A 19551-nucleotide genomic window follows, 5' to 3' on the forward strand; every position below is an offset into this window, starting at 1 on the left:
TTTTGCTTATATGAACAATTGTTGATGATGTATTTTTAAAATGTCAAGCATCCACACAAAAATGTTCCTGATGTGCAGGAAAATTGTAAAACATACATTAAATAAAACTATATATAAAAACATATATTTTAGGAAATTTAATTATGTATTTAGAAAATGTTAAAGATGTATATTAGAATGTTCATGATGTATTCGTAAAATGTGCATTGTGTGTGTAAAAAAAATGTTTATTTGCCTTAATTAAACGTTCAACACATGATCAACATTCTTTTATGCATGTTTAACAATTTTGAAATATAGGATCACCTTTTTTTTCCTTACATGTTAATTTCTTTAAAAAATACATGATCAACATATTTTCATAAACGTTGTATATTGTTTGCATGAGAAATATTTTTCTATATAGTACATCTAACTTTTTCCATGTCGCCGACATAGGCGCGCGTAGGAAACGCCCAAAACCAAACGGATGTGAGTTTCTTATTAATGTATATACTCTGGTTAATTTATTTTCTGGTTTTCACGAAACCACACGATGTCCCAGTCGTTCGGTTCCCGGTTTCCAGCAAGTTCGTTGTAGAGCGGACTCTTTATCCACGACAAGGCAACAACCTTCCCGTCCTGATTATACTCCTCCTATATATATGGGCCACAGATTGGCTCTTTTTTTGGAACGTGGTTATCTTCTCGTCATAGATAGATCGATTGAGTAGCTAGCTCGAGATCCGCCGATCGAGGAGACAGAATATGGCGAGTTTTCATGTCGCCGACGCGTCGGAGTACCTGGCCATCACCGGGTGGGGCATCGATGACGTGAAGCTCGCGAAGAAGGCGTGGGTGTTCGTCGGGCAGCAATGCAAGAAGTTCTGCATCTCGCCGGTCAACTACGAGTTCGAGGTGCACGCCATGAGCGCCGAGAAGCTGCCCTTCATCCTCCCCGCCGTCTTCACCATCGGCCCCAAGATCAGCGCCATAGGCGACGAGCAGGCGGACAAGGAGGAGCTCCAGGCGCAGCTCCTGCTCTACGCCAAGCTTATCGCCCCGCTGCATCACAACACCAGCCACGTCCATGACCTCGTCAAGGGGGTCATCGAGGGCGAGACCCGCGTGCTCGCCGCCGAGCTCACCATGGAGGAGATCTTCAAGGGGACAAAGACCTTCAAGGAGAAGGTGTTCGACAGGGTACAGCTGGAGCTCAAGCAGTTCGGGCTCTTCATCTACAACGCCAACGTGAAGCAGCTGGTGGACGTGCCGGGGCACGAGTACTTCTCCTACCTCGGCCAGAAGACGCAGCAGGACGCCGCGAACCAGGCCAAGGTGGACGTGGCCGAGGCCCGGATGAAGGGAGAGGTGGGCGCCAAGGAGAGGGAGGGGCTGACCCGGCAGAACGCCGCCAAGGTGGACGCCGAGACCAAGGTGCTGTCGGTGCGGCAGATGGGTCAGGGGCAAAAGGAGGAGGCCAAGGTGAAGGCCGAGGTGCAGGTGTTCGAGAATGCAAGGGAGGCAGACATCGCCGCGGCCAAGGCGGAGCTCGCCATGAAGAAGGCCGGGTGGGACAAGCAGGCCAAGGTGGCTGAGGTTGAGGCAGCCAAGGCCGTGGCCATCCGCGAGGCCGAGCTCCAGATGGAGGTCGAGATTAAGAACGCCATGCGCCAGACTGAGAAGCTCAAGGCCGAACAGCTCAGCAAGGCCACCGTGCAGTACGACACACAGGTACATTATCCATATTCCATAGTTCCATACCATACATGTGCTCAAATATTCTCATATATATTGTCGTGCATGCATGTATTGTAGGTTCAAGATTCAAACGCGCTGTTGTACAGCAGGCAGAAGGCAGCTGAGGCGGCGCTGTTCAAGCAGATGAGAACGGCGGAGGCGCGCAAGGCGCAGGCCGACGCCAAGTTCTTCGAGCAGAAGATGGCCGAGGACGCCAAGCTCTACGCTAAGCAGAAGGAGGCGGAGTCGGTGGCTCTGGTGGGCAAGGCCAAGACAGAGTACGTGGCGTCCATGCTCCAGGCGCTCGGCGGCAACTACCACGCCCTCAGAGACTACCTCATGATCGACTCCGGCATGTACACGGAGATGGCTCGCATCAACGCCGGAGCTGTCAACGGCATGCAGCCCAAGATCAGTATCTGGAGTAACGGTGGCGACGCAGGCGGAGAGGCTGCCGCCGGCAGCGCGCTGCAGCAGGTGGCCGGGGTGTACAAGATGCTCCCGCCGCTTGTGTCGACGGTGCACGAACAGACAGGGATGTCGCCGCCGGCGTGGATGTGTACGCTGCCCAAGGACGGTGCTGCCAACTGATCACCGGTGTGTTGCGCACTCGTTGTGGCGTAGTACGTCTAGACGCTACATCGTACGCCGTTCCTTAGAAGGTTTTGATTCCTCGTCGTCACACTAGAGCCACATTAATATCAGATAGCGTTTTTCGTGTATATACGTTTGTTGGCTTTTGCTTCATGCTTTGCGTTTTTTCGATACATACATTTGTTTATTTCTGCTTCATGTCTGGATCGTGTTGGTATTTAGCAATAAAGATAAACTGAAAAGATTGAACTCACGTTGTTATTTCTTCTTCCAATCATGAATTGAACAGATTTTTCACATTGTCTAGAGTAGACTTAATATTTCACATAGGAAAGCAAACTTCAAAGTCTATAAGTAAGGGTATCTCAAACTATCTTCAAGCGATATGGATGAGGGTCCAATAATAGGATCAGTAATGCGTGATGACGTCGTATAATCCTTTTACATTTGAGTCATGCTATATGTGCATGACAAAATTCACTCGATTCACATATGATGATTAAATCCAGACAAACATGACCCCGCAAAAAAAAATCCAGACAAACATGCATATGATTGAAAAGGGCACCGGCCGCTGGGTTTACACATCGTGCAAAGATCAGGCACAAGTATTGTGTGTGGAGCAGTTTCGTTTACCTTTTAGGTCGTGTTAGCGCTTAGTACTCTTTATTACTTCCTATACTTAACCGTTTGAGCGTCATTAATATGGAACGGAGAAAGTAAAAAAATCTAATATAACAGAACTTTTAATCCGAGTTACCTCTCTTTTCATTACCGAGCATAACGAAAATACAACACCAGTTCAAGAAATAGGAAGTGAGAAAGGGAAACCCAACAATCGAAACACATACTATGAAACAAAAATCTGATCGCTGCCGATAAGGAAAAGATTCTTGGCCATTAGCATGTAGTGACACATGCAGCACTGATCAAGATTAGCATATAGATTCCGTAATTCGAGTACTTAACAGCAACATAATAGATACCCAATAGATATATGTAAGTCGCCTGAATTTAGAATTTGGATCGGTCGATTTTTGAAAGAACGGAGCTTGGCGGAGAAGCCCTCTAGGTCTATCTTAGGGAGACAAGTGACCCCCGTTATCTATCTTATTAGGCCTTGTACAATGGGAGGTGCTTAGAGAGGTGCTTAGAAAAATAAACCGAGTTTTTCTGAAGCACCGGTGCCTATTTTTATAGAAGAGACGCTTAGTTAAGCGTCTACCTTATACAAATAAGCACCGATGCTTAAGGAAAGCCTGGTTTATTTTTCTAAGCACCTCCCCTAAGCACCTCCCATTGTACAAGGCCTTAGGGGTGTGGGGGTGGCGCAGGTTTGTCAGAAAAAAAATGGTCATGGTCGAGGCTAGGAGGATGGCCGGGGGTGGCGAGAAGCACAGCGGTGGGCGGCGATTGAGGGGAGGGAGGGGCGGGAGCGTCGCCGGCCGCATGCGGTGGTGGCTGGCAGGCCGGCCGGTGGTCTGTGGGGACAATGGGGAAGAAGGCGTCGGGAGGAAGAACAAGATAGGCGGTTGTGTAGTCTGCTTTTCAGAAAAGAAAAAAAAAACAGTTGGAGAAAGATGGCTGGCGAGCGTTAGATCATAGAGGGCATAGAATGATTCGATTGGCCCAAATTTGGATTTTAGGCGACCGGTACCTAGCCAGTCCCCTAACAATAATCTAGAGTGGGAGTGAAACTCAGGCTACACGTAATTAGTAGGGATAGAAGTTTCAGAACTGAATGAGCATAACCACAGGCAATCAGGAGTCAGGACAGCGGTGAGAGAAGCTGCCTCCCTGCGAAGAAATTGCATTAGGACATCGTCGTCCAACTGCAGGCCTCAGTTGATTTGCTCTGTGTGTACATTCTATTTGTGCTCCCTCCATTCTAAATTACTTATCTTGGATTTGTCTAGATACGGATGTATCTAGACTTATTTTAGTGCTAGATATCTCTGTATCTAGACAAATCTAACACAAGTAATTCGGAACGGAGGGAGTATATCTGAACGATGACCTCCACTCAAAACAAAACAAAAACTGATTGTTGATCGAAACAAAAAAGAAAGAAAAAATAGGGGCTACATTAATGTCAGATAGCGTTTTTCGTGTACATACGTCTAGACGCTACATCGTACGCCGTTCCTTAGAAGGTTTTGATTCCTCGTCGTCACACTAGAGCCACATTAATGTCAGATAGCGTTTTTCGTGTACATACGTTTGTTGGCTTTTGCTTCATGCTTTGCGTTTTTTCGATACATACATTTGTTTATTTCTGCTTCATGTCTGGATCGTGTTGGTATTTAGCAATAAAGATAAACTGAAAAGATTGAACTCACGTTGTTATTTCTTCTTCCAATCATGAATTGAACAGATTTTTCACATTGTCTAGAGTAGACTTAATATTTCACATAGGAAAGCAAACTTCAAAGTCTATAAGTAAGGGTATCTCAAACTATCTTCAAGCGATATGGATGAGGGTCCAATAATAGGATCAGTAATGCGTGATGACGTCGTATAATCCTTTTACATTTGAGTCATGCTATATGTGCATGACAAAATTCACTCGATTCACATATGATGATTAAATCCAGACAAACATGACCCCGCAAAAAAAAATCCAGACAAACATGCATATGATTGAAAAGGGCACCGGCCGCTGGGTTTACACATCGTGCAAAGATCAGGCACAAGTATTGTGTGTGGAGCAGTTTCGTTTACCTTTTAGGTCGTGTTAGCGCTTAGTACTCTTTATTACTTCCTATACTTAACCGTTTGAGCGTCATTAATATGGAACGGAGAAAGTAAAAAAATCTAATATAACAGAACTTTTAATCCGAGTTACCTCTCTTTTCATTACCGAGCATAACGAAAATACAACACCAGTTCAAGAAATAGGAAGTGAGAAAGGGAAACCCAACAATCGAAACACATACTATGAAACAAAAATCTGATCGCTGCCGATAAGGAAAAGATTCTTGGCCATTAGCATGTAGTGACACATGCAGCACTGATCAAGATTAGCATATAGATTCCGTAATTCGAGTACTTAACAGCAACATAATAGATACCCAATAGATATATGTAAGTCGCCTGAATTTAGAATTTGGATCGGTCGATTTTTGAAAGAACGGAGCTTGGCGGAGAAGCCCTCTAGGTCTATCTTAGGGAGACAAGTGACCCCCGTTATCTATCTTATTAGGCCTTGTACAATGGGAGGTGCTTAGAGAGGTGCTTAGAAAAATAAACCGAGTTTTTCTGAAGCACCGGTGCCTATTTTTATAGAAGAGACGCTTAGTTAAGCGTCTACCTTATACAAATAAGCACCGATGCTTAAGGAAAGCCTGGTTTATTTTTCTAAGCACCTCCCCTAAGCACCTCCCATTGTACAAGGCCTTAGGGGTGTGGGGGTGGCGCAGGTTTGTCAGAAAAAAAATGGTCATGGTCGAGGCTAGGAGGATGGCCAGGGGTGGCGAGAAGCACAGCGGTGGGCGGCGATTGAGGGGAGGGAGGGGCGGGAGCGTCGCCGGCCGCATGCGGTGGTGGCTGGCAGGCCGGCCGGTGGTCTGTGGGGACAATGGGGAAGAAGGCGTCGGGAGGAAGAACAAGATAGGCGGTTGTGTAGTCTGCTTTTCAGAAAAGAAAAAAAAACAGTTGGAGAAAGATGGCTGGCGAGCGTTAGATCATAGAGGGCATAGAATGATTCGATTGGCCCAAATTTGGATTTTAGGCGACCGGTACCTAGCCAGTCCCCTAACAATAATCTAGAGTGGGAGTGAAACTCAGGCTACACGTAATTAGTAGGGATAGAAGTTTCAGAACTGAATGAGCATAACCACAGGCAGTCAGGAGTCAGGACAGCGGTGAGAGAAGCTGCCTCCCTGCGAAGAAATTGCATTAGGACATCGTCGTCCAACTGCAGGCCTCAGTTGATTTGCTCTGTGTGTACATTCTATTTGTGCTCCCTCCATTCTAAATTACTTATCTTGGATTTGTCTAGATACGGATGTATCTAGACTTATTTTAGTGCTAGATATCTCTGTATCTAGACAAATCTAACACAAGTAATTCGGAACGGAGGGAGTATATCTGAACGATGACCTCCACTCAAAACAAAACAAAAACTGATTGTTGATCGAAACAAAAAAGAAAGAAAAAATAGGGGCTACATTAATGTCAGATAGCGTTTTTCGTGTACATACGTCTAGACGCTACATCGTACGCCGTTCCTTAGAAGGTTTTGATTCCTCGTCGTCACACTAGAGCCACATTAATGTCAGATAGCGTTTTTCGTGTACATACGTTTGTTGGCTTTTGCTTCATGCTTTGCGTTTTTTCGATACATACATTTGTTTATTTCTGCTTCATGTCTGGATCGTGTTGGTATTTAGCAATAAAGATAAACTGAAAAGATTGAACTCACGTTGTTATTTCTTCTTCCAATCATGAATTGAACAGATTTTTCACATTGTCTAGAGTAGACTTAATATTTCACATAGGAAAGCAAACTTCAAAGTCTATAAGTAAGGGTATCTCAAACTATCTTCAAGCGATATGGATGAGGGTCCAATAATAGGATCAGTAATGCGTGATGACGTCGTATAATCCTTTTACATTTGAGTCATGCTATATGTGCATGACAAAATTCACTCGATTCACATATGATGATTAAATCCAGACAAACATGACCCCGCAAAAAAAAATCCAGACAAACATGCATATGATTGAAAAGGGCACCGGCCGCTGGGTTTACACATCGTGCAAAGATCAGGCACAAGTATTGTGTGTGGAGCAGTTTCGTTTACCTTTTAGGTCGTGTTAGCGCTTAGTACTCTTTATTACTTCCTATACTTAACCGTTTGAGCGTCATTAATATGGAACGGAGAAAGTAAAAAAATCTAATATAACAGAACTTTTAATCCGAGTTACCTCTCTTTTCATTACCGAGCATAACGAAAATACAACACCAGTTCAAGAAATAGGAAGTGAGAAAGGGAAACCCAACAATCGAAACACATACTATGAAACAAAAATCTGATCGCTGCCGATAAGGAAAAGATTCTTGGCCATTAGCATGTAGTGACACATGCAGCACTGATCAAGATTAGCATATAGATTCCGTAATTCGAGTACTTAACAGCAACATAATAGATACCCAATAGATATATGTAAGTCGCCTGAATTTAGAATTTGGATCGGTCGATTTTTGAAAGAACGGAGCTTGGCGGAGAAGCCCTCTAGGTCTATCTTAGGGAGACAAGTGACCCCCGTTATCTATCTTATTAGGCCTTGTACAATGGGAGGTGCTTAGAGAGGTGCTTAGAAAAATAAACCGAGTTTTTCTGAAGCACCGGTGCCTATTTTTATAGAAGAGACGCTTAGTTAAGCGTCTACCTTATACAAATAAGCACCGATGCTTAAGGAAAGCCTGGTTTATTTTTCTAAGCACCTCCCCTAAGCACCTCCCATTGTACAAGGCCTTAGGGGTGTGGGGGTGGCGCAGGTTTGTCAGAAAAAAAATGGTCATGGTCGAGGCTAGGAGGATGGCCGGGGGTGGCGAGAAGCACAGCGGTGGGCGGCGATTGAGGGGAGGGAGGGGCGGGAGCGTCGCCGGCCGCATGCGGTGGTGGCTGGCAGGCCGGCCGGTGGTCTGTGGGGACAATGGGGAAGAAGGCGTCGGGAGGAAGAACAAGATAGGCGGTTGTGTAGTCTGCTTTTCAGAAAAGAAAAAAAAACAGTTGGAGAAAGATGGCTGGCGAGCGTTAGATCATAGAGGGCATAGAATGATTCGATTGGCCCAAATTTGGATTTTAGGCGACCGGTACCTAGCCAGTCCCCTAACAATAATCTAGAGTGGGAGTGAAACTCAGGCTACACGTAATTAGTAGGGATAGAAGTTTCAGAACTGAATAAGCATAACCACAGGCAGTCAGGAGTCAGGACAGCGGTGAGAGAAGCTGCCTCCCTGCGAAGAAATTGCATTAGGACATCGTCGTCCAACTGCAGGCCTCAGTTGATTTGCTCTGTGTGTACATTCTATTTGTGCTCCCTCCATTTTAAATTACTTATCTTGGATTTGTCTAGATACGGATGTATCTAGACTTATTTTAGTGCTAGATATCTCTGTATCTAGACAAATCTAACACAAGTAATTCGGAACGGAGGGAGTATATCTGAACGATGACCTCCACTCAAAACAAAACAAAAACTGATTGTTGATCGAAACAAAAAAGAAAGAAAAAATAGGGGCGTTGCGAGAATCGAACTCGCGACCTCTCGCACCCAAAGCGAGAATCATACCACTAGACCAAACACCCAAGTCATTATGTTAACAATTAGTTCTCTATTTAAGGTGTCTACTAATTTTGCTACTTGCCGTCCAACAGCTGCGTGGGACGATGTTTTATTTCTCAAGCGAAGCACGCGAGGCGGATCGACTGAAGTTGGAGCTTGGAGGCGAGGCCCACAGCGCTTGGTCGTCAATTCATCAACAAGACTACCTTGCCTGTCACCTCAAAAAAAAAATTTTGTTGAAACATCTGGATGCAGCGCAATGGAAAAATCTTCAAAGCTCATACCCCTTCCATTCATGCGTGGAGAAGGGGACTCAAGACAGACCTACTGCTACTCCAACATCAAATCAAGGATAAGTTTAAAGCCCTGCTTGTCAATTGGACTGACCAGTTTCTGAATTAGCTTGCCATGTTGCCGTTTGGGTTCCATAGAACTGGAGTTGGTTGAACTCCTTGTAACATACTCTTTTGAACATATTTTTTAATATATAATTTTACCGTAAAATGATTGTTCTATGGTTTTCGGTTCAAAAAAAATCTCAAAAGAAAAAATCAACCTGACTACCAGACCGACACACGTCACTGCTACCCACCCCATGATCTTCTTCCGAAATAAATCAAAGGTTGTTTCATTCTTTTCCTTTTCTATGTTTTGTTTCAATAGTACTCCCTCCGTTTAGAATTACTCGTCCAAAAAATGAATGTATCTAGATGTATTTTAGTTGTAGATACATCCATTTTTGTAACAAGTAATTCCGAACGGAGGGAGTACATGATAAGTTTTTAGCTAAAAAATCACTTGACCTCAAAAAGGCGCTCCTAGATAAGTTTTGAGTGAAAGCATGAAAATGACAGTTTTGAAGAAGGTTGCTTCTGAAGAATTATTTAATTGAAGAGTTTGTATCAAGGAATGCTATAATGATGGCACTATACCGAGGCCTAATTCTTTGTTTCACACCGGTCTCCCATTTTCTTAGGTTCATACATCTCATCTGTACTACTATCTTTGTTTATTTTTATAAGACGTTTTAGACATTCAGACACTGTTCAAAACAGTATAGAGCAGGCTGTCTGAAACGTCTTATAAAAACAAACAGAGGGAGTACTATATAGTGTATGAGTTTTGAATTGTACAACGGCATCAATCCTGGCCGTTGGTCTCATAAATCCAACGGTTGAAATACAAAGGATTCGTAATGAACAGGAGCCCACAGCTGCATCTGCTTGTTTCTAGAAAAATCGCCTCAAATCTCCTCTCTTCTCGCCATGTTGCATGTGCCAGTGCGTCAGGCAAAGAGCCGAGACAAGGGCGGAGACAAGTGAACATTTTTAGCGGCCTGTATACTGTACATCGGCTAATGGCCGCAGCTAATTGCATCATTAGTCCATATAAAAATATATTTATAGAACCAACTACACCAAATATAGAGAAGACCCAAGCCCAGTAGCCCATACATGTAGGTGTGGTTAACTATTGTTTTGCCCTTGGACAATTGATCGATCCGGTCGATTGATTGATCGAAGTGCGTGTTCGGCTGGACTACTTAGGGCGTTTTTCGCCACAGCCGAGTGAAATGTAAATGAGCACTACAATACCGATTTTATTAGCAGAAAATCATCACTTTATAATTCATGATATTATTTATTTTTGCTCTGAATTCATTGCAAAGTACTATATTTTTTCTTTTAATAGAATCATAGAAACATTGCTGTTAAGACGTGCATTGCACGTGTATACATACTACTCCCTTCATTTTAAAATATAGTGTGCCCGCGCTTCCTGAGGTCCAACTTTGACCATAAATTTAACTAACGAGACCAACTGCGGCGGGAGAAAAAATTATATAATTGAAAACTTCTTTCGAATACGAATTCACTGATATAATTTTTGCTCCCGCCGCAATTGGTCTTGGTAGTTAAATTTACGGTCAAAGTTGAAGCACGTGGATAGAGTAAGCACTACATTGTGGAATGGAGGGAGTAGTATAATATTAATCTTGAGGAGTGGGATGTAGCTTAGTGGCAAGGACGCAGTGGTGTTACCTTGGGGTTCGACTCCCGTCGGGAGTGAATTTTCGCGATCTCACTCGGGTGAGCTTCTTCTATAAAAATGTCCTGGGTGCATGGATCTCAAGGGCAACATCGAAAGACTTATTAGATCCTGTATAGGATGGAAGGAGATGTTAGATTACACGTGGATCTTGTATGGTCGTATGGTCGTGTGTCCATTGCTTTGCATCAGTCTGGGGTTCTGCTAGCAAAGGGTGCATGTTCTTCAAAGTTCATACATCTCATATATTATTAATCTTGAGGAGTAGGATGTAGCTCAGTGGCAAGGACGCAATGGCATTACCATACAAACAGGGGATTGACTCCCGTCGGGAGTGAATTTTCACGATCTCACCCGGGTGGGCTTCTTCGATAAAAATGTCCTGGGTGCATGGATCTCAAGGGCAACATCGAAGGACTTATTAGGTCTTGTATAGGATGGAAGGAGTATGTTAGATTACAGTTTCATTTCAAGACTTCAAACATTAAGCGTGGATCTTGTATGGTCGTGTGTCCATTGCTTTGCATCAGTCTGGGGTTCTGCTGGCAAAGGGTGCATGTTCCTCAAAGTTCATGCATCTCATATATTATTAATCTTGAGTGGGTTGTAGCTCAGTGGCAAGGACGCAGTGGCGTTACCTTTCAGACCGGGCTTCGGCTCCCGTCAGGAGTGAATTTCTACGATCTCACCCGGATGAGCTTTTTCTATAAAAATGTCCTGGGTCAAGGGCAACATCGAAAGACTTATTAAGTCCCGCATAGGATGGAAAGGGTATGTTAGATTACGGTTTCATTTCAAGTCTTTGAACATTAAGTGTGATCTTGTAGTCGTGTGTCCATTGCTTACATTAAGTGTGATCTTGTATGGTCGTGTGTCCATTGCTTTGCATGTTCCCAACTTGTGACCATTCCACATGTTATATCTGCCCACATTTCAACCTGTTTTTTCTTCAAAGTAAACTACTCAGTATAATCAGCGCCCCTCTTGATGAAATAATGAAATAATACACCGAAATACAGGCGGGTGTCTGCTACTGGATATACAAATTGGAACGAGAGGTAAACGTGGCATGGATCATCTTTACTGAAGTCAAAGTTAAGGCTGCAAACCACAATAATAATAAAATATAGAGAAATAAATGGCTGGTATAGATAAAAAAAGGCGGTTCTGAAAATTCAAATCCTCAAAGACCAGAACAGAACTTGCTACACAAAACTGTTGTAATGCCACCGAGCATTTCAGAAAATGTTGTTACATCACTACATCAGGAGGCATGGACAGCTCCTCGGGGTTGTTGCTCCAACAGACAACAGAATGTACACAGGGAAAACCAGTAAAACCTCTTATTCCTGCTAGAGTTAAAAATTGTCGCTGTTCTCAACGAATGCCAACAAATGCCTAACAACTAACCGTCTATGATCCTTGTTGGTTTCTTTACCTGTCAACTCTATCGCGCCTTTCATTATCCGCGAGTAGAGCCTCTCGAGCTGCGGCACCCCGTAGCCCACGGTGAGCTCCATGAAGCGCTGTTTCAAGCCTTCCAGCTGTTCAAGCGTGTCATCGCTGGTAGGCATGGCAGAATCTTCGCCATTGTCAGTCTCCATTGGGTCGGGAGGAGAACCAGGTAGAATTGGAGGTGCTTCATCTGGTGCTTTGTCAGCTTCTTTCAAAGGGCCATTTGAATGTGGTCCTTTTGGAGCTTCCTCTGGGGAAGTTGGCTTTGACAGATCTACATCGCCAGAAGACGTTCCGTCTCTTGCTGTCGATTCTTTGGCAGAGGTGCCTGAAACAAAGGTCAGTTCAATATATTTATTTTGTACCACACTTGATATGCAAGATTGCAAACCCAACAGTGGGTCAAGAATAGAGGATTACCATGTTCGTTTTCAGTGCTTTTCTTGTGCCGCTTTAGCACCTCATAACTTCGTGACAGATCAACTTCTGGTTGTACATTACGAAGCCTCGCACTTGTTCTAGTAACAGAAACTAACTGAACAACAGGCGGCGCTTGGAGAATGGAGCTATCCTCATCATCCATAGCCTGCAGTGGTCCCCCTTGTGCAGCAATTTTATCACAAAAGGATACCAACGATGGGTCCATCTGTGACAACATACCTTGCACCTGACCAAAGATAAGCATTAGTCACACAAACAAACATAGAGGTCTAGTCAACAATCAAATACAGCAACAACTATTGAACAAACAATATACCACATCTCGAAGTTCACATGCTCTGCTCACGATCCTAGATCCATTGTAATCGTCGCCATTATAAGTCTGCAAAATTAGTAAAATATTTAGCACCAAACTTGCAGATACAGTGGTCTCGAAACTTCAGTCATTGTTTTAGTTGGCATCTTCAGAAAGATCACAACAAACTATTGCTACAGTCGTTACAGAGGTTAGGTCAATTTCTCAGTTACCATAATCAGAAAGATCAGTATTGAATTGTACCGTGCTTGCCATGAAAATATGACCAAAACATATGTAACATGAGTGGGAAAAAATCAGTTGCCATCATCATAAAGATTATTATCAGATTCCAAGGTACTTGCTATGTATGTACGATCAGAACATATGTTACATGAGTGGAAAACTAAATGCCCCAAAAGAAAAGCTCAAACCTTTGCATTGGTGACTATAAGATTAATATCCTTCAAAAATGCTGCCTGAGAGAAGTACTGTCCAGAGTCCACCCGCTGCAAGACAGCAGCCATATCCATGGGGTTGTGAACTATTGTTCGATAGTCAGGTACTTCCTCTTCTGATACTGGGAAGTGAAATGCAGTGAACCTTTTGTTGTATAGAATGCTGAAAAGATGAAGTGGCACCTTGATTATTTCCATCTGGTTTGAATAACAAGTGAACAAATCCTGTCTAAGATACTAGAGACCTTTTGCATATGCAACAGAAGATAAAGTCTCAGAATTTATATACTGAAAAATTCAAGCATCTTACTACAACATCCTACGTAAGTTCAAAATTTAACATGACAGCTGACAGCCTAACACTAACTTAGCTCACTTTGCAGTTACCTTCCATATGTAACACAATGTTCAGATCATCAGCAGCATAGAAGAGAGATTATATATATCATATATTAGCTTAATTTTTAGTTTTCGCCACCAGTTACGATCAACCGGTCATTTTTTACTGGAGCAGTACTGAACCACACAAACTTTTTAGTTTGAAATATCTTGTGTCACCACATGACCTGAACTGAGTATTCATCTCGAACAAAACTGCTAAGCAAAGGTCAGGCTAGCTAGCACTCTTTGAATCAACTCAATATGGATCCCAAGATTCAGAATTAGCATGAACTGGGGATTGGCTAAAGAATGGTCAGGCAATTTTTCAATGTTGTCTAACAGAAGTGTTACATATTAAAGTATTAATATTGCCTACAATAGTTAATTGCTGAGAACTGGGAACAAACGAAAAAAACCGAGAAATATATGCAACAATGTAAAGGAGTAAATTGCAGACCGGTTACAAATATCTCGTAGACACATTCTCATCCGACGAACAGCGTGTTGCTCAGCTTCTGCCTTAGCTTTCAGCTCAGAAACCTTAGGCCCATCTACTTTCTTTGGTGCTTTTGGAAGATCAATAGACTTTTGCTCTTTTGACTTGCTTCTTGAATCTTCCATTTGAAGTGAGAGCAGTGACTCAAACAGTATACTGAAGTATCTTAATCTATCATCATCACTTGGTCGATCCACTTGATATCTATCAAATAGAAGATTTTGTTAGTGAAAAATAAGACAAGTAGGAGAAAATGCACTGAACTTGATGTGAAGCATGCAACACTGATCCAGCAATAAAGTGATATACAGCAAACTGAACTTAGCAAGCATGTCAACAAACAAACAAACAAAAAAGAACAAATCTTGTTCCCGTCAATGGGCCTATTAATAAACACACCCCTTGCCCATGCGAAGGGTACGTGAAGCAGCCAACACTTGATCGAACGATTAAGTGCTATACAGTAACCTAAACTTAGAAAGCATGCCAACAAAAAAAAAGGAAAAGAACTTGTTCCAGTCAATGACCTATTAGTAAACATACCCCCTTGCCCACGCAAAGGATACTGTTCCATGCTTTTTGGTGAATGGATAACAATGTGATACTCAGGACATAATTCAAGCATTTACAGAGCTCGAAAAAGTTAAAAAACTGAACAATCAAGCAGTAATATGTTGCCTAAACCAATGAAAACAGAAGTTCAACATGGTGTGTATCTAAGACAAGAACTAAGTCAAAACAACCAGGCAAAACAGAATTAACATTCCTCCAGGAACATACACATTACGAGAAGAAAATATGGAAGCACACTCTTCTTCGAGATCATCAAAGGCCACTGATGATGTTCCTAGCAACAATACTGGAAGGTTGGATGCCAATTCATTCAGAAGAGTCAATAACACTGCCCTAAGCTGTTCATGTGCCTGTAACGTTAAAAATCAAGTAATTAGCTACATAACTGAGCCAGCATTTACTCAAAAATCATTTCATAGCACCAAAGGTTATGACTAGGTACTAACCGTATCCCACCAAAGATGGAACTGTGGCAAGTAGAGTATGGACGGTGTTGTTCTCCTTGCTTCCCCAAAAATATGCACAAGAGCTTCTTCAGGTGTCTTTGCACTTGGATCAGAGAGAAGAGATGGCAGCCCCAAGGAGTGCACAGGAAATTTCTCAAGCTCATGCAAAACAGCTGGCCCAACATGATCCTGCTAAGCTAAACCACATTAGTAAGAAAAAAGGCACAATATACTTACAACATATCCATATAAAAGAGAAAACCTACCAGTCCAACACCCTCAACGCCACACATCAAAAGGCGAGGCCTATAAACAAGAGGGATGGAAGATCCATATGAAAGGGTAGAGTATTTGCTAAGATCCAATGCTGAAAGGTAAGGAAAAATATCAGAAATCCTTTCCATTATCTTCTCAAGATGTCTCTTCAAACATGGAGCAATAACCGGTGACAGTGGTCTTGAATGCACAATTGATCCCCTATGTGCAGCTGGAGTTATTGTAGACATAGCTTCCAAGAAGTGGTTCCTCTCAACCCTGACCGAGTCTACATCAATGACAAACTTGTCATCACTTGTGTAAACCTGAGGATATTTCTCCCTAAATGCTCGAATAGCAGCTTCAGTACATAATGCTTTCAAATCAGCACCACAATACCCAACACAGCTCGCAGCAAGCTCCATCTTTAGCTCCTTTGGCGGGGGTTCCTTCCATTTCCGTGTATGAATATCCAGTATTTCAGCTCGTGCCTCATAGCCAGGTAAAGGAAAATAGAACTCGCGATCAAAACGGCCAGGTCTACGCAATGCCCCATCAATGGCATCAATCCGATTGGTTGCTCCAATCAAAACAACTTGTCCACGTGAATCAAGACCGTCCATCAAAGCAAGCAATGTTGAGACTATTGAATTGTGAATCTGCTCTTGCTTGCTAGATCTCACAGGGGCAAGGCCATCTATTTCATCAAAAAATATGATTGCAGGCTGATTCTTTTGAGCTTCCTCAAAAAGCAACTTGAGCTGCCTTTCAGCCTCTCCAACCCATTTACTAAGAACATCAGCTCCTTTTCGCATATAAAAGCTGACCTTCTGGCCAGCTTTAGAGGCAGCACAAGCTAATGCACGGGCAATCAATGTCTTCCCTGTACCAGGAGGTCCACAGAGAAGAACTCCCCTAGGAGGAGTTATGTGATAGTTTGCAAAAAAATCTGGATACAGCAAAGGGAAGAACACCATTTCCTTTAAGGCATCAATGTACTCAGACAAACCTCCAATATCATTAAAACTTACACTCTCATCAATCTGCAGAGGCTGAATATCAGCTCCTCCCTTGGAACTTGGGCCAGCAGTTTGTGCCCCTGGCATAAGTGATGAAGTACTGACTCCAGTATCACCCTGATGACCCCATCCAGATGCTCCAGCATTGAGACCCCATGCTGCTGAATTATGCATGTCCAATCCACCCATAAGCCATGGTGGCATACCACCTCTCCCACTACGCATCCATGGCATGGATGGACCTTCATCCGGCTCATCCACAAGAAGAGAATCATCTGAATCATCTGGCATTGAAAAACGAGGGCGCTTATGCATGCGTGAACCACCTTTTTTTAAATACTTGCTGTTCTTTGGACCAACTCCTTGTACAAGTACTCTGCGGGGAGATTGTGGTCTGTGCTTCCCTTCCTTCTGTGGGGAGGGTCTACGAACTTCTGCACGATCCCTTAGATCATATCTCCTCCTAACTTCTTGCTCTTCCTCGCCGTCTTCATCATCTCCATCTTCTTCAGCTTCATCACCTCCATCAATCTCCTCTTCATTGGCACCATCCTCTTCGATTTCATTGCCATTTTCTCTCTGATCTTGTTCATGTTCTTCTTCAGAACTTTCCTGATCATCATCAGAAACTTGGTATGGAAGATGCCTTTGTCCCCGCAGAGATCTTCTAGGCCTTAAACCTTCACGGCGGGGAATGGAGTTAGAGTTAGACATTTTCTTGCGCTTCGGCCGTGCCGACACTTGATCATCCCCTTTACTCTTTGATGAAGACCGATATCTGGGTCTCTGAAAACATGAAAGGGAAAATGTGAGCTGGTTCAAATAATAATCAGCAAACAGAGATGCCAATTGGGTAACAGTGAGGCTTCCAAAATTACAGTCATTACTGGGACTCTAGAAACTCACCATAAGGTCATCATCTTCCATACTGGAACTATCTGTGCCATAGTCCTCCAGAGTTACGGACATTCTTCGCTTCCGCGTTGAACGGCGCAGATTTGCTGCAATGGACTATAAAGAGGGCTATTATAATCAAGGTACTGAGCATAATGTAGCAATCCTACACAGAAATATAGGCATTCCAGGTACAATGTTCAGGAGATAGCTTTCAGGAAGTGGTCAATCGCTCATGTTTCATACAATAAAGTTACATGAACCAGACGTCCCTATACTAATAATAGCTTGAAAAGTGTTGAACGGCGCAGATTTGCTGCAATGGACTATAAAGAGGACTATTATAATCAAGGTACTGAGCATAATGTAGCAATCCTACACAGAAATATAGGCATTCCAGGTACAATGTTCAGGAGATAGCTTTCAGGAAGTGGTCAATCGCTCATGTTTCATACAATAAAGTTACATGAACCAGACGTCCCTATACTAATAATAGCTTGAAAAGTGTCTGTGTTTCCTATTTAACTGATGGACATATTTTATTCTGGGAAGTGTAAAAATCCAGTAAAAGATGCAGAATCAGGGATATAGTGCTAACAAAGCCTCCATAGAAGCCAAGACATTCCTTGCGGCTAAAATTAACAGATGGATGGATAATAACTCCAATCATTAACATGCAAATAACAGCTGGTCAAAATAATGTATCATAAGACACGGTACACCAGATGACATCTTCAGCATATCAGGTAAGAATGCTTTTCAATGATAAAAACAAGCAAATCCCAAACAACTAGCATACAAAGTTGCTTACATCGGCAGGAGGTTCCCGTGCAGCTGGCTTGCGAAGCAGCTTCTTGGCGATCTGCGATGCAGCCGTCCGCTTCTTGTTGGAGTTCATCTTGTTGCGCATGTTGGGCGAGTAGTACAGGTATCCCCGCCCGTAGTACTTGGGCCGCTGCCGCAGCCGGTCGCTGGACCTCACGGGCGCAACCGATTCGTCCCCCTTCCCGGCCATTCCTGCCATAACTCCCTCCTCGTCAAGCACTGTTGCTGCTGCTGCTGCCCATTGCTCCCTGAATCAGGCCAAGCACTCTTGTCAGTTTCAGCCATCCCCCCAAACCCTAGCCCCAAATCCACCAACCTAACACGCATGCATGTGACATGCCAGGCAATAGCAATTCACTACTCGTGCATTACGAAATGGAGCCCGCTGCGTACCCCGCCGAACCACAAATCCCCCAAAATACACATCGCAAATTCAAACCACGACGAGAGAAACCGCCCCCGAATCCACCCCGCCAGGCACCGATCGGGCGACCACGCCTCCGGCGAACCCGCGCGCGGCGAGCGACACGGCGGCCCGCGCCAGAAACCCAGGCTAAACCCCCCCAAAATGAGCCGCCAGGACGCGCAGAGCAAAAGGAAAACACCGGGGGCGAGCGGCGCCGGGAGCTGACCTCGGGGGCTGGAGCGGCGGGGGTCCGGGGCCGCTGGCACCGGCCGGATTCGGGCGGCGGCGGGGGCGGGGGCGGAGGCGGCTGCGGGCTCGCGAGGGTTTCCTTGGCGTCGGGGGTTTCGGAGCGGAGGGGACGACGCGAGGGTTTCCTTCCTTTCCTCACCTCTCCTCCCTCTCTTCCGCACGCGCCGGGCACGTGATGGAGGTGCGCGTCCGTCGCGGCGTTCACATGGGGTTGGTGCGGGTGGGGTCACTGACATGTGGGCGTCGGCGTCGCGTGGGACCCGGTTGCAGCGGGCTGAGGGTGGCGTATTTCTGGGATTGGATGGGCTACGGAATTGTAATGGGGGATTTTGGTCGCCGTTCCATGTGGATCGGACGGTGGGGAGGGGATTTCCGGGATTAATGGGAGGTATATAATGCGCTGGTGTACCGTTGGAGGAGCAGGTACTGCGTCGCTTCTCTTGTCTGCCCCGACCTAGCTCAGGATTCTCTAAACCCTCTCGCCACACGGAATATTCCTTCAAACCCTCTCAAAAATCACACTCAAAACATTTCTCCTAGAGCGAACCAATCCTAGATTTTTTTTATGCTTACGGTGATGTTTGTTCAGTGAGAGGAGACGTTCCCGTCGACTGCGAGGCCTCTATGGCGACTTCGTAAAATCTAAAAATGTTATACTGGTTCAGTCTCCAAGAAATACTCATAGGGGTAAGATGTGCGTGC

The 19551-nt window shown here is 44.2% G+C and overlaps 2 protein-coding genes and 1 non-coding gene across 4 annotated transcripts; 1 reads left to right on the forward strand and 2 right to left on the reverse strand.

Moving 5' to 3' along the window:
- Positions 1 to 747: 747 nt before the first annotated feature.
- Positions 748 to 2396, forward strand: LOC125556391 (flotillin-like protein 2). The gene is made up of 2 exons (XM_048719137.2): positions 748 to 1713; positions 1798 to 2396. The coding sequence occupies exons 1-2, from the start codon at positions 748 to 750 to the stop codon at positions 2308 to 2310; spliced, it is 1479 nt and encodes a 492-aa protein (XP_048575094.2). The 3' UTR covers positions 2311 to 2396.
- Positions 2397 to 8558: 6162 nt separating this feature from the next.
- Positions 8559 to 8630, reverse strand: TRNAP-UGG (transfer RNA proline (anticodon UGG)). Its single transcript has one exon. It is a non-coding gene; the product is annotated as a tRNA-Pro (tRNA).
- A 3178-nt stretch (positions 8631 to 11808) lies between these two features.
- On the reverse strand, positions 11809 to 18992 carry LOC125510016 (cell division cycle protein 48-related / CDC48-like protein). Of its 2 annotated transcripts, XM_048675104.2 has the most exons (12): positions 18827 to 18992; positions 18181 to 18442; positions 17382 to 17486; positions 15468 to 17261; positions 15202 to 15390; positions 14963 to 15105; positions 14144 to 14386; positions 13282 to 13468; positions 12869 to 12934; positions 12532 to 12778; positions 12095 to 12439; positions 11809 to 12005 (listed from the first exon to the last, which is right to left on the reverse strand). In XM_048675104.2, the coding sequence occupies exons 2-12, from the start codon at positions 18391 to 18393 to the stop codon at positions 11908 to 11910; spliced, it is 3630 nt and encodes a 1209-aa protein (XP_048531061.1). In that variant the 5' UTR covers positions 18394 to 18442; positions 18827 to 18992; the 3' UTR covers positions 11809 to 11907. The 2 variants fall into 2 exon arrangements, with proteins under 2 accessions (XP_048531061.1, XP_048531060.1); XM_048675103.2 differs by having other exon boundaries at positions 11809 to 12439; positions 18827 to 18991.
- Between the last annotated feature and the right edge of the window lie 559 nt (positions 18993 to 19551).

Source organism: Triticum urartu, chromosome 5A (assembly GCF_056163025.1).
Source record: "Triticum urartu cultivar PI428250 chromosome 5A, HENAU_Tu73, whole genome shotgun sequence".
Classification (NCBI taxonomy): domain Eukaryota; kingdom Viridiplantae; phylum Streptophyta; class Magnoliopsida; order Poales; family Poaceae; genus Triticum; species Triticum urartu.